The sequence below is a fragment of the Mixophyes fleayi genome, chromosome 3 (assembly GCF_038048845.1).
Source record: "Mixophyes fleayi isolate aMixFle1 chromosome 3, aMixFle1.hap1, whole genome shotgun sequence".
Classification (NCBI taxonomy): domain Eukaryota; kingdom Metazoa; phylum Chordata; class Amphibia; order Anura; family Limnodynastidae; genus Mixophyes; species Mixophyes fleayi.
In genome coordinates, this window is record NC_134404.1 from 331,990,801 (window position 1) to 332,004,395 (window position 13,595).

The 13,595-nt window shown below is 44.0% G+C and overlaps 1 protein-coding gene across 2 annotated transcripts in view; it reads left to right on the forward strand.

Moving 5' to 3' along the window:
- The first annotated feature begins 11,513 nt into the window (after positions 1-11,513).
- TGFB2 (transforming growth factor beta 2) overlaps positions 11,514-13,595 on the forward strand; it is a 114,099-nt gene continuing 112,017 nt past the window's right edge. The window contains exon 1 of one of the 2 annotated variants that reach the window (XM_075204261.1): positions 11,514-12,571. In XM_075204261.1, the coding sequence (XP_075060362.1) occupies positions 12,181-12,571 (391 nt within the window). In that variant the 5' untranslated portion in view covers positions 11,514-12,180. The remainder of the gene's footprint in view (positions 12,572-13,595) is intronic. The other variant, XM_075204262.1, reaches the window with a different exon arrangement.

Consider the following 13,595-nt stretch of genomic DNA (forward strand, 5'->3'; position numbering starts at 1 on the left):
GATGTTTTTTCCAAATATTTCTGGCGGTCCTGATTCCCCTTGGGAAGTACTGGTCATCCTGAAGCTCTCCAGGTGTTGTGAAACTACAAGTCCCAGCAAACCTTGCCAGCTATTGGTTTGCTATCTGCTGGCAGAACATGCTTGTAGTTTCACAGCTGGAGAGCCACAGGTTGGTCAGTCCTGCCTGAGAGATTTCGGCCCCGTGCTGAACAGGTTAGGGCTGGATGCCATTATGATGCACTGCAGATATCCCTATTATAGTGTCACTAGCGCAGCCTGTTATAGCCTAGTGCTAGTGGCTTTTTTTGGGGGGGGGGGGGGGGGGGTAGGGCTGCTACCAGCCTGCAAGCTGACAACACTTTGGGGGGATGTACGATTATTAAAAAAAAATATTTAAAATCAAGATGTTGCTGAAGACTGGTATAGAAACAACTTGGTCATAGGCAAACCGAGGGGGGTTTCCTATTACCTGTAAACCCCCCTCCAAGTCTGGGGCACTGTATACTTGAGGTGGCTGGACCCTGCCCCAGCTTCACACGGTTCTGCTTGAAAGGGGAGAGCTGCATGCACCTAACAGTAGTGCACGCAGCATTGCCCATGTATATTATGAGGATAGGAAGAGTTGGAGAGCAGCCAAGCACTGTCTAATATTATAGCCACGCCCCCATGCATGCTGGTCACGCCCACTGGCGGCATGGTGTGGAAACCCCCCTCTACAAATCCTGCGTTTGCCCCTGTTGATGATGTCACTTTAATTCTGGATGATTTTACAGTGTGCTCAAAATTCTTAGGGTCTCGCTACTGAACCCCATAAAGTTGTCCACGCACAGCTAGATCTGGATCTGGTGCCACGTGTCACCAAATTGGATGAATTTGGTTGCTCAATGTCCAGGCTGATTAGGATTGTCTCCTGTTCAATCTGGGGAGCCAATGAAAGCTGCTACATTAGGACCTGGACTTTCCTGGTCACCGAAGGATCAGATCTATGCTCATTTGGGGTCCAGATGTCGTCGGCTAAAGTGGACTGATCCACACCAATGAGTCAGTACAGCCTGACCACAACATGGTTGGATCCTATGAGACGCCATCATGGATGCCAACCATCAGCAAATTTACTGACAGTAAAAAATGTATGAGATTTTACCATGTCAGTAAGAAATTACACACAGCATTCTTCACAACAATGGTTTGAATTAGAGATGCTCAGGCTCAGTTTCCCGAGAACCAAACATACCCAAACTTAGCAGATCCGAGTACTGAGCAGAGCCGGCTCTGTACTTTCGCGTTTTTTCGGATTTGAAAATGAGGCAAAACGTCATTGTTATGTCGTTGGATCTCGGATCTCGCGATTTTTGGGTTCCTTTTTAAGATCTAACATAACGGTGGGAGGGAGGGCAGGTCCAAGGACAATTCCATCTTGCACCATTTTTCTTTTCTGCCACTGCTGTGTGCCAATGTGTCCTAGATGTGCTAGGAACTGCCGTGTGTTTGTGTCATTGCTCTGTCGCTCACCATCCAGCCAGGTCGCTGCAGTATTTGCCCGAAAGTGTATGAAAATAATATTGTGACCTGTGAGGTGGTCAAAATTGACTGCAAATGACTTGAAATTAATGTTATTGAGGTTAATAATAATGTAGGAACAAAAAAAGAGCAAAATTATGTGATTTTAACATATTTTAGGGTTTTTTCTGAAAAATCCAAAACCAAAACCGAAACACACCAGGGCGGTTTTGCCAAATCCAAAACCAAAACCAAAACACAAAGCTAATCCAGATCCAAAACCAAAACCAGTTCCGGAGGTCAGTGAGCATCTCTAGTTTGAATTCCATTATCCATTATGAATCCATTATCTCCAGGACCTCCCCCCCCCCCCCCTTTGATGCTACTGTTTTAAATTTTTGATTCACAAATAATGTGTCAGTAAAATGTTAGCTGTCAGTAATTTTTTTTAATAAAATTTCCGTAAAGAATACTTTCATCGTTGGACCCTCAGTCCCATTAGTGCAGTTGGATGTTTGCTGCACACACATAACAATCCTGGACACTGTCAACCAGAAATGATTAAAAATCCAAATAGATTTTTATATTGTCCGCTGCTTCCATCGGTGTTGTGTGGAGGTTTTACTGAACTTTGAGACAGTTTAGCTAAAACATTGACTTAATAAAATTGCCTTATGCGTGACCGATTTAAATTTACTGAATCTACATCCAGGAAATCCTTCCATTCTACGGATCAATAAGAGGGACATTTTAAAATAAATTAGTTGCAGAAAATACTATTTATCTATTGGATACTTGTCCTTTAATATTTTACTACTAAAATATTTTTCTAGCTATGAAGCGAAAGACCTGGGGTTTATTTTTATTTGGGATATGGCAGTTGATAAGATATTTTCCACATGTGAAGTTATATCTATTATGTAACCTTTAATGTGATTTTATCTTATCACAGACGGAATGACATATCTATCTTATCAGAAACAAAATAAACGTTACCACTTTACCACACACACACACACCTCTCTGTATTCCTCAGACAAATATACCACACACTCTTATCAAACAGTTCAACGTGTGAAAGATTCTGTGAATGGAATGTTGTATGATTCAGGGGAAGGAACTTTCCATTGCTCTGATACAAGGGAAACAAGGCATTTTCTAGCTGAACTGTAAAGGTGCTAATAAATTTCACAGTATCCTTGCCATAAACTTTCACTGATACCGCAGCAGATATCATCACTGGCAGGATATTGCAGCATGTGTGGCCCGGAGACAAGCACAGTGCCGAAATAATAATGTGATTGCCATCAGATGATTATCATGGTGTGTTGGTAAGAGAGTGTGAAAGACCGCTGTCATTTGACTGTGTGTGAGGCCATTTAATAGTCTGAAGTTACGCTTAAGGTGATCCGGTCACCTGGCCAATGAGACCGAACAGTCAGATCTTGTCTGATTGGGCTATCTATGTCGGTGGCCAAATTAGACTTAGGTGGCAGATCATAGTATGGATGGAGAGGCTGAACGCCCAGGGTCTGGCGCATTGAGGAGGCCCACGGATCCAGCCCCATGCACCCTAGGGGGCTGTATTTTTCATCCAGGGCCTGTTCTGTCCAGGGCTGAGGAGCTGTGTGCAGTAGGGGTTGAGGTGTATGGGCGTGAGGTGATGGAGAGGGGTCTGGGTTTTGCACTGCACTAGACAGCAGCAGATCATGCTACTGCTCCATGATGCGACTGGTCTGTGTAGAGCGTCAGTGACATCATCAGTGGGAGGAGGTGCCAGCTCTTGGCATAGAGTTCCCTCCCACAAGGAGCCGCAGTTGCTGTGATGAAGACCAGAGACCTCCTCCACTAGACACCACAACAGGTAGGAACCTGTGGGGAGTGTTGGGTCGTATGTAACAAGGGAAGAATGATGGGAGGAGCATATGTGGCAAAGGAGAGTGGGGAGGGTATATGCACAAATAATATGTGACAAAAGGAGGGTGAAGTGCGTGGGCGGGGGCATAATATGGCCCATGAACGGGACAGAAGTGTATACGGCAAATGTATATACCATGTGCCATACACCTGACCTGTATTCGAGAAACTCGTGTGAGGTGGGAGCCCAGGGCCAGAAAATGGTTTATCCACCACTGCCAAAGACTAGTTTTTTGGAATCTGCCACCTATGACTGGTTAGTTCTGCCCAAGACAAGGTCAGTCACTTTCTAAAGATGAAGTTGGAGCACCAGTCGATATGAGCAAATGCAATGTGGATCAGGAATCACATAAATTGTAGTGGGACTGTGCGGAAGCGGCTGGTGATGCAACGGTCCATCAGAGTCACTTACTAACTACAGAATATGCAGCTGCACAATGCAAATCATTTCTCTGCACATACGTGAGTTACACATACGTGACTTACACACTCACATTCTATTGGTCTAGTAAATGCACTCTGCACAATTTTTGCCTTATTGTGGGTCCAGATGGAAATGTACATGGTGGAAAGAGTGATAATGTCATCTCAAAGTCCTGCTGACTATCACTATCAGACCACCCCTTCATTCATTCTTAGTGTTGCTTTGTTCTCCTAAAACACTGCTTGGTAGGGCATTATTCGTGTCTTAAAAAAATGATGAGAGTGAGGGGATAACGATGTGGTCTTCATCACAATCATTACCATATTTATGTCATTAATCAAACTGCTCCTGTAAATGGGCTTTTCCGTATAAAGTGCATCTTATAAAAGGTGTTCGATCCTCAGCAAATGGTCCTTTCTTATGTTATTCACTCTTTGGCCACTAGTTGGCCTGAGAACACCCCCATTAAACGCACACTTTCTACTCATTGAAGGTCATTTAAATATTTCTTTCCATTCAACTAGTCCTATAGTCACACAGGCACATTACCAAGTGAAGGAACGTCACTGAGAGCCAACTAAACATGTATTCAAAAATGTCGATTTGTAAAGGAAAGAGCCTAGTTTTAAAATAGTAGGAGTCAAATTATTCATTATGTTTAGGATATTACTTGTTAAGATTATCCAGAAGGCTTCACTGCCAAGCTTATTCAATGGACTGAATTGTTAGGGACATTATGTAAATTTCTTCACCAAAACATGTAGTGAACATGGGGACACAACAAGATAAAATCATTGTGTATGTTGGCCACACGCGGTAAAATGTGGCTAGCCAATTTTGTAGTTTCCAATCAAATTAGCCCAACATTGGTACATTCATGGTCCACAACTGATTGCTATGTCAAATCCAAATTAAATCAGATCGTGTTTTGACCAGACCTGGTTGGCTGAAGATCACATCATTGTGCCATGTTTGGATGGTCACAATTTGGCCATCCAGTCTGGCACCATATCCACTAAATAATGAAGACAAGAGACCAGATTGCAACATGACCAGACTTACTGTACCCCATCTGGTTAAAAATTGCAAACCACTGAGAAATTGTGGTAATGTTATGATGATTCTTGGTCTCTCCAGCTATTCCTAACAAAATCTGTAAGAAGTAATCAAGAGTGTTCTGGTGCTTTCTACCAATTTATTGGGCATCCAATGAAGGAGCCGGGAATTATTTAATTCCATATCTACAGTCCCAAGTTTACCAGAACTGTTGTGAATTTAAATGGCTGAAAGGGGAGTGTTCTGTCACAAAAGGGGGGTGGTCTCCACCAGAGTGGGTGTGGTTTGACTGTGGTCCATTTTGTCATGAATTTCTCAACAGGAATTTTAGTGGGTAAGCGGTTTCTGGTATTGCTATACTTACAGCACCAGAACGTTGTGAAGGGAAGTCCCAGTGACGTCACCAGGGGCCTTATACTGAGAGACTGACTTAGGTGTTTGTACGAGAGAGACAAATCATTTATTCACACAAGGTATAACTATTACATCCACGTTGGTGTAGATTTAATACTAACTGCAGTTTGAGTTAATTTTAGCCCCTTAAGATGCCAGCCCCAGCCATACTGATAAACATTGGGGATGCCCTTAGAGAATTTACCTGCTGCTTCCCTGGATTTAAGACTATCCCCAAAGAGGGCAATATTGTGTATTTTGTCCACAGTGCGAGGGAAGGGGAGTGAAATCCAACAATAGTTGTAGTTACCAACCGTGGCCTGAGCCTCTTTTTTCCACAGATTTCCCTGAGGCATCCAGTTCCCATTTTCCTCCCAAGTCAGCTACTCCTCTTTATCCCGATCCCTATCCAGTACCAGCTCTCCTAATAACCATGTATACTATATAAAGCAAGGAAAAGTGCAGGGGAGTAGACCTATCCTTTTGTCGCTATAGTTAGCCAAGACCTCCCCCTACCCTTGCCCCTTATTGACTGGAGATTAGAGATGCTCACTGAGCCCGTGAACTGGTTTTGGTTTTGGATCTGGATTAGCTTCGTGTTTTGGTTTTGGTAGAACCGCCCTCGTGTGTTTTGGTTTTGGATTTTTTACAAAAAGTCCTAAAATATACTAAAATCACATATTTTTGCTCTTTTTTTGTTCCTACATTATTATTAACCTCAATATCACTAATTTCATTTGCAGTCAATTTAGACCACCTCACAGGTCACAATATTATTTTCATACACTTTCGGACAAATACTGCAGCGACCTGGCTGGATGGTAAGCGACAGAGCAATGACTCAAACACACGGCAGTTCCTAGCACACAAACTAAAAATGGTGCAAGATGGAATTGCCCTTGGGATCGCCCTCCCTCCCACCCACCGTTATTTTGGATTTTAAAAAGGAATCCAAAAATCGCGACATCCGAGATCCGACGACGTAACGATGACGTTTTGCCTCATTTTCGATTCCGAGACACGCAAGAGTACTGAGCCGGCTACTCGGATCCCCTAAGTTCGGGTGTGTTCGGTTCTCGAGGAACCAAGCCTGAGCTGAAGAAGAGGGCCCACCCTTGGTGTATATTGATCATTGGCCTATGTTTTCTTAGTGATGAATGTGGGGCAATTATCTTACCTAATTATCTTACCTATATTCATAGGTTAAACAATCTGAACTTCACATTGACCCAGGTCAATGCCCTGTGATCATCTGTCGATTCACTCATGTACATCATAGAGCTTCTCCGGATTCTCTACTTGCGGCTCACTAAGTGCTTATACCTCCATCATCTTCACAAGGCCGGTTACTACAGGGTCCTGAATGTAGATTCATTCTGTTAATGAATACAATTCATGTATGACAGAGTTAAGCAACCTGGGGCTGTCTAGCCATGGGGAACAACAAGTACCAGCATGTCCGACCAGTCGGATGTAGTTCCAGAAGAGCCTGAGATCTCTAGGTTGCTGATCTCTGATATATAGCTGTTGGGAGGATTCATTGCTCCGGGATATTCCCATGCTGGGTACAATTACATCTATCTATATACTGTTACATAGATAAACCCATAAATCTATCAGCAGATTACAAACTTTCTGCAGATCTGCATGGAGATGTATAGGAGGCTATAAATGGAATTTTTTTGTGACATAAAACTTGATACAAACATATGTTGTGTAACAATAATACTGGATACAGCTGAATATACACTTATGTAAAGTGTATCCCTATAAGTAGAGATCAGTGGTGGCACCAGGATGCCAGCGAGTCTTCATCTGTGGGCAGTTATGTATCTATAATGGGTACAGAGTGTGCCGTGCACACAGGACCATGAGCCAAGGGGTGGTACGGCGCTCACCCAGCACCCAGACGGCGTCATACTTCTGGCAGTAATAAGAGGATTAAGCCAGACTGTGCCAAGAAATTGGCGGATATATGTGCCAACGACTGCGCATGATAGCAAAGACTCTGGCACTGAGGTGCTGGCGCTGTATTTATTTTGTTCTCTTCAGGAGCAGTCAGGAGACAGACCACTCTATGCCAGTGATGGGTATGAGTACCCTCACCGACTCCTAAGAGATTGCCGGACATATGGCGCCGGTGCCTGCACAGAAAATATCAAAGTTCAGTGAGAAGGGGTGGGGGATGGTTTTCAAAATCTTGAGCAAAAGGCCCTGTCATCTTTAAAACTATCTATCTATCATCTATCAAGTGGCGGGCTGGCCAGGGGGGCAGGGGGGCAGCGGCCCAGGGTTAGACGCCTATTAGGGCCGGGGGTAGGCCGGCCGCCGCCGCCCCCCGGATGCAAAAAACAGTTTCTCCCCTCCGCGGCCGCATCCGATGTCATCAGATGCGGCCGCGTCAGCGAACAGGCGGCCGCATCACATGACAGGGGATGCAGGCGCGTCATCAATGACGCGGCCGCATTCCCTGTAATATGATGCGGCCGCCTGTGTGCCCCCCGGCCATCCCTCTCCCAGCCCGCGCCTGCTTCTATCTATCTATCTATATCTATCTATATATCTCTCTATCTCTATCTATCTATCTATCTCCAGGGCCATCTTAACAACATTATGGGCCCCCGGGCAAAGCAGTGCACCGGGGCCCCTAGATATAGATATAGATATAGATACAGATATAGATATAGAAATATATAGATAGAGATAGATAGATGTACTTGCTCAGTGACCCTTGAAGGTTTTTCTGCAGGTTTTTTTCTTTTGCAGGATTATTTATTCTCATTAAGAGCCGTGCCTATGGGGCCCCCTTGCCCGTGGGGCCCCCGGGCAGCTGCCCATCGTGCCCAATGGAAAAGATGGCCCTGTCTATCTCCTATCTATCTTACTATCTCATAACTATCTATCTATCTCCTATCGATCTATTTATCTCCTATCTGTATATGTATCTATCTATCCCATATATATCTATCGACCTATTTCATATCTAACCCCTATCTATCTATCTATCTATCTATCTATCTATCTATCTCCTATCTATCTATCCATCATCTATCTATTTATCTATCTATCTATCTATCTATCTATCTATCTATCTAATATATCTCCAATCTATATATGTATGTATGTATGTATGTAGGTATGTATGTATCTATCTCCTATCTATATATCTATCTATCTCCTATTGATCTATCGATCAATCTATCTATCTATCTATCTCCTATTGATCTACCTATCTATTGAACTATCTTTTTATCTATCTATCTATCTATCTATCTATCTATCTATCTATCTATCTATCTATCTATCTATCTATCTACAACAGGTCAACATGACTTTATGGGGACTCCTATTTTCCTTATAATATAGAAGTGATGATAATATTTATATAAACACCTGGAAATAATATATTTGTAAATAATAGCCTTGATGTCATCACTTCCTTTGCTCATTGGCAATACTTTTGTCTTATACCAAATAACAAGTTACAGTGCATATCATATATAATGGATATAGCAACCTCGGATTTCCGTGACCTGTATACTACGACCTTGTGTCTTTGTGCATTCACTCCTCTAATAACCTTAACATGTATAACAGAAAGTTGTGCTTTATGCCATATATAGTGTACAGCAGGGGAGGGATGGCTCTAACCATTTAGCAAAGCCCTGTTACCCCAGTAGGCCTGTACAAGTTACTAAACTTGCCACTAGATGGCACTCACCTGCTGACTTCAGGCAGACCAGGGGGTTCCACATTTGTTTGAACTGAGGAAAGGGTGGGACAAAGTTCACATTCAGCACAGAGGCTTACAGCTGTCGTATAATGTGCAGTGGTGGCCCAGCAGAAGAAAGTATTCCTGTACCTGAAAATAGAGGGAATACCAGTAATTCCGTGCAAAAATTATATATATATATATACGTATGTAAATTTAGCACAGTTCACTTAGTTGTTTCACTTGGCTTAAGAGCTGACACTCTTGTATAGGAGAACTGTCCCTCTCTCACTCCGCTATCTCTGCACAGCTACAGTCACAGTTGTGTCCTCACATGCCTCTTTGTACTGCATCCCTCACTCAGCTCATGGCTGTACTTGGGGTACTAGCAAGCAAAGTCTTGAAACTCCCATGTGCCTATCCAAGTGAGTACCCAATGCTCACACTGCTGGACTCACATAAAGGACATGTTGGTAGCGTCTTGCCCTGACTGGCTGTCTAATTTCCCCAGCATCCCTCAGCTCTCTCTGGATTCTGGAGAACTCCTCTTGCAGCTGAGACACACTCAGCAGCAGCATCGCAACAGTTCTTACTCAAGCTCACTCTGCTTACTCAGGAAATGCGACAGGTATAGTCAAAGGGAATCACCCTTAGAACAGTCCACGGAGACACAGGGGCACATTTATCAATGTTCTCAAAAAGTGAAAAATAGTTTACAATCCTTATCGCATTGATAAGGATTGAATTATTTCTCAAATTTATGAAGAACGCAACACAGAAACAGCAGTTCCGATAAACGGCTGTTTCTGTGATAAAAAAATACTTACCCCGCCTCTTCGGAACGCGCTGTCTCTGGATCTCCTCCTTGTCTTCTTCGTTCCTCTTCATACTGCAATTGCGCATGTGCAGTTCGAAGACCTGGGCATGCACACAAACATCTCTGCAACGAGAGCGGTGAGTGACAGGGAGGGATCAGGTGATCCCTCCACACATGCATTGTCCAGCTCTGCTCTTCGGAGCACTGAAATTTTTCAATTATGATAATGTAAGCCAGCTTCAGCCTGCGTACATTGACACGACAAGTTACCGGAAAAAAAATTAATTCGGAACTTGTTAGATTGCGGGAAGGAGCAGTCACCATACTATTGAATGGTGACTGCTCCCAAAAACGAAACAGAAATGCAAAGCAGCAGATATCCACGATTCATTAATATGCGGGACACTCCAACTTGCGTTGGAGTTATGGTAAGTGTGTGAAAGTCTGATAGCCCCACAGTCTGCTGCCATGTCCGAAAAGCAACCTTCACTCATTTTTCCCCGCACCCCATAGAGGTCGTCAGAAAAATGAGAGGCGATTCCTTACCGTAACAGGCGCCAACGTGCGTAGCTAGACATCGCCGTGGCGCCCAGCGGTGACAGTCTGCTGCCATATCCGACAAGAAACCTTCACTCATTTCCCCCTGCTCCCCGTAGAGGTAGGCAGAAAAATTAGTGGCAATTCCTTAGTGTAACAGGCGTCAATGTGCGTAGCCGGACATCGCCGTGGCGTTCAGCCGTACCTCGCGTTGAATTGAATCTCCCCCATAGGCTCAAACCAGCATAACTCCATAAACCTGAAGCTTAGACTAAACCTGAACCTACCGTCCGCCTCAGAACTCTGAGTCACACTTATTAAACACTCTGGTCTTGTGAGCACTCTTATCACGCTCCTTAAGACGTCACACTCCTCGTCCCTCACAGGGGAGGTGACATTCACTCATGCTTCATGGGGCGTTACATATTTATACCCCTTCTGTTATATTTGGAGAGCACTTTCCATAAAATATAACTTATATTTGGACAGCAGTGATGTCACTGGTGTCACATGACTCAGTGTGTAAGTGTTCTGTCATGGAATGTACAGCTGGCAGTGAAGGTACAACACACCTGGATTTTAGGATCACCTGGTACAAGCCTCATTTGCTTTGTTTCCAATGTAAACGTTTGTTTTTAAATAACAATGAACTGCTTACTGTAAAACAAAAAGATATATTAAAGCGTTAGCTCAGAATTCCTCGGTGACGTCTAATATTTTACAGTAGGGGGGGGTACAAATTTTGCATTACATTATCATCATCATCATCATTTATTTATATAGTGCCACTAATTACGCAGCGCTGTACATACCCATGCAGCATGCATATATGTGTAATATATGTTTATTTTTGGAAAACAGTGATGTCACTCCTGTAAAATGTAACAAGCTTGTATAAAGCCCCACATCCAGGTGTGTTATTCATTCACTGACTTCCATCACACAACACTTTGAAAAAAGAATCCTGTTGACATCACCACTCACAAAAGGGTAATATCTTACAGTACATAGAAGTGGTCCATGCAGTAAGCGCAGCGTCAGATCAGCTGACTGGGATGTCGCAGACACTTTGTCGCCGGCCAGCACTGTCCACACTGAGGCGTCAGTCTCTGCCCAGGGCGCAGCGCATTAGATCCCCGAGCTCTCACAGAAGGGATCTTCCACTACACATCACGTCACTTTGTGGAAGGCAAACACGTGGTTTCAGGGAGACCTTATAAATGTGTGTGCCTGCCCTGCAAGCCTGTGATGTTATCTGCTGGCAGACTTTCCCAGGCTGAGCGTCAGTGAGTGAGAGAGAGAGAGAGAGAGAGAGGGGCTGACACATGGGGCAGACTGTGTGCCTCATAACGGTCTGCACATCAGCCAGCTAGGAGGAGAGAGCGCACACTGGAGGGGAGCTGCCCTGCTACACAGTCCTGTGTGTCAATCCCAGCAGTACTTGGAGACCTGGATGCAGCCTACAGGACACGTTGGATCTCTCTCCCTCAGTCCCCACCAGGATCTACCTTCCCCTGCCCACCAGTCTATGTTTGCGTGCGCCTTAGCTGGGATCTGGAGGTGATCAGGATTCTCCTTGCCCTATACCCAGTGCAGTCACCTACAGGAAGACACCTCTGCTCCACTGGGCTGTCAGATATTTTAGCATTTTGCATTATTGTTTTTTTTTTATTATTCTTTAATGTTTTTCAACTTTTTTTCTTTACTTTGGAAACTTTTGGGTAACTTTTGACTTTTTTTTTTGCACATCAATTTTTTTTATTTTATTTGTATTGTACATACCATTTGAGTTTGTGGATTGCTGTCACAGGGAAGCCACCGAAGATGCACTATTATCTCCTGAGCGTGTTCCTCACCCTGGATCTGGCCGCAGTGGCTCTCAGCCTCTCTACCTGCAGCACCCTAGATATGGATCAGTTCATGCGCAAGCGGATCGAGGCGATCCGAGGGCAGATCCTCAGCAAACTGAAGCTCAACAGCCCCCCGGAGGAATACCCGGAGCCCGAGGAAGTGTCTCAGGATGTCATCGCCATTTATAACAGCACCAGGGACCTGTTGCAGGAGAAAGCCAACCAGAGGGCCATCGTCTGCGAGAAAGAGAGGACTGATGAGGAGTATTATGCCAAGGAAGTTTACAAAATAGATTTCCTTCCCCCTCCTTTCCCCTCTGAAAGTAAGTGCCCTCACTCAGCCCCTGGACGTGATCGCCGGGCGAGTACGTGATTTTTTCCCCTTTTACATTTGAATAAGTCATTATATGTGTATTATGCTCTATATTGGTGCAATTTCCATAGGTTTGCATATCTGATATTAAGTTCTGTGTATTAAGTTTCTGACATTACTTTTCACTTATTCAGGGCATTGCATGATCTGACTCTTAATATTTGTTAGTATTCCCCTAGGTGCATATTTAGGAATCCAGTAACCACTGTTTGTATACTGATCAATGCCAGTCTTCCCTAGTTGTATATATAGATCAGAATGATCATGTTGCACGTTTAGAACGCTCTGTCCTCCCCCATAATAATCTACTGTAATAGAGTTATTCACCCTCTAGTTGCAGAGTTTGGAGGTTCCTCTAGCGCTGATTTGGGGGTATTTTCTGTTGGTGGTGTTGCAGCTACCACTGTCTCAGCTGGGGATATCATAGATGGTGTTGCCAGCTCAGCTAGTGGCCAGGTGCTGGTGAATACCTCAGTGCTTACATGCGATGGGGTTGTGTGTGTGGGGGGGGGGGGGCAGCATTTGGGGAGCGTTACTACTACCCCTATAGTTTTAGAAGCTGATGGGCACTGAAAGATGGTTGCACAACTGTGAAAAAACGAAGCAAAATACTGAATGTGAATTGCATTCTGGAAATTGACTTGCAGCCAAGAGAAATTTTGCAATGTACTATTGGCTCTCCTGTTGGTGACAGGATTAACCCCTCTCTAGCTCTTTTGGGCCTGCCTTAACCTTAAGTTAAAAGGAAACTTTAGGAAGTTGCAAGTGATTTAAGTAAAACTTAACACCACTGGTTTTGGGTTTGGGGATAGGTCTCTCATTCATCTCATATACCTACAAAATCTGGATGCAAACATCATCCAGGATTGTGGAGTTTGTTGTGAGGTCACCATGGGGGAGTTATAAAAGAACTTACTGCTTTCTCAGCACTGTATAGGATACACCGTAAGCATATTATAGGAACTGTGTATGGGAGCAGTTACTGCCTTGGTTACAGTACATCTGTAGCAAATTGC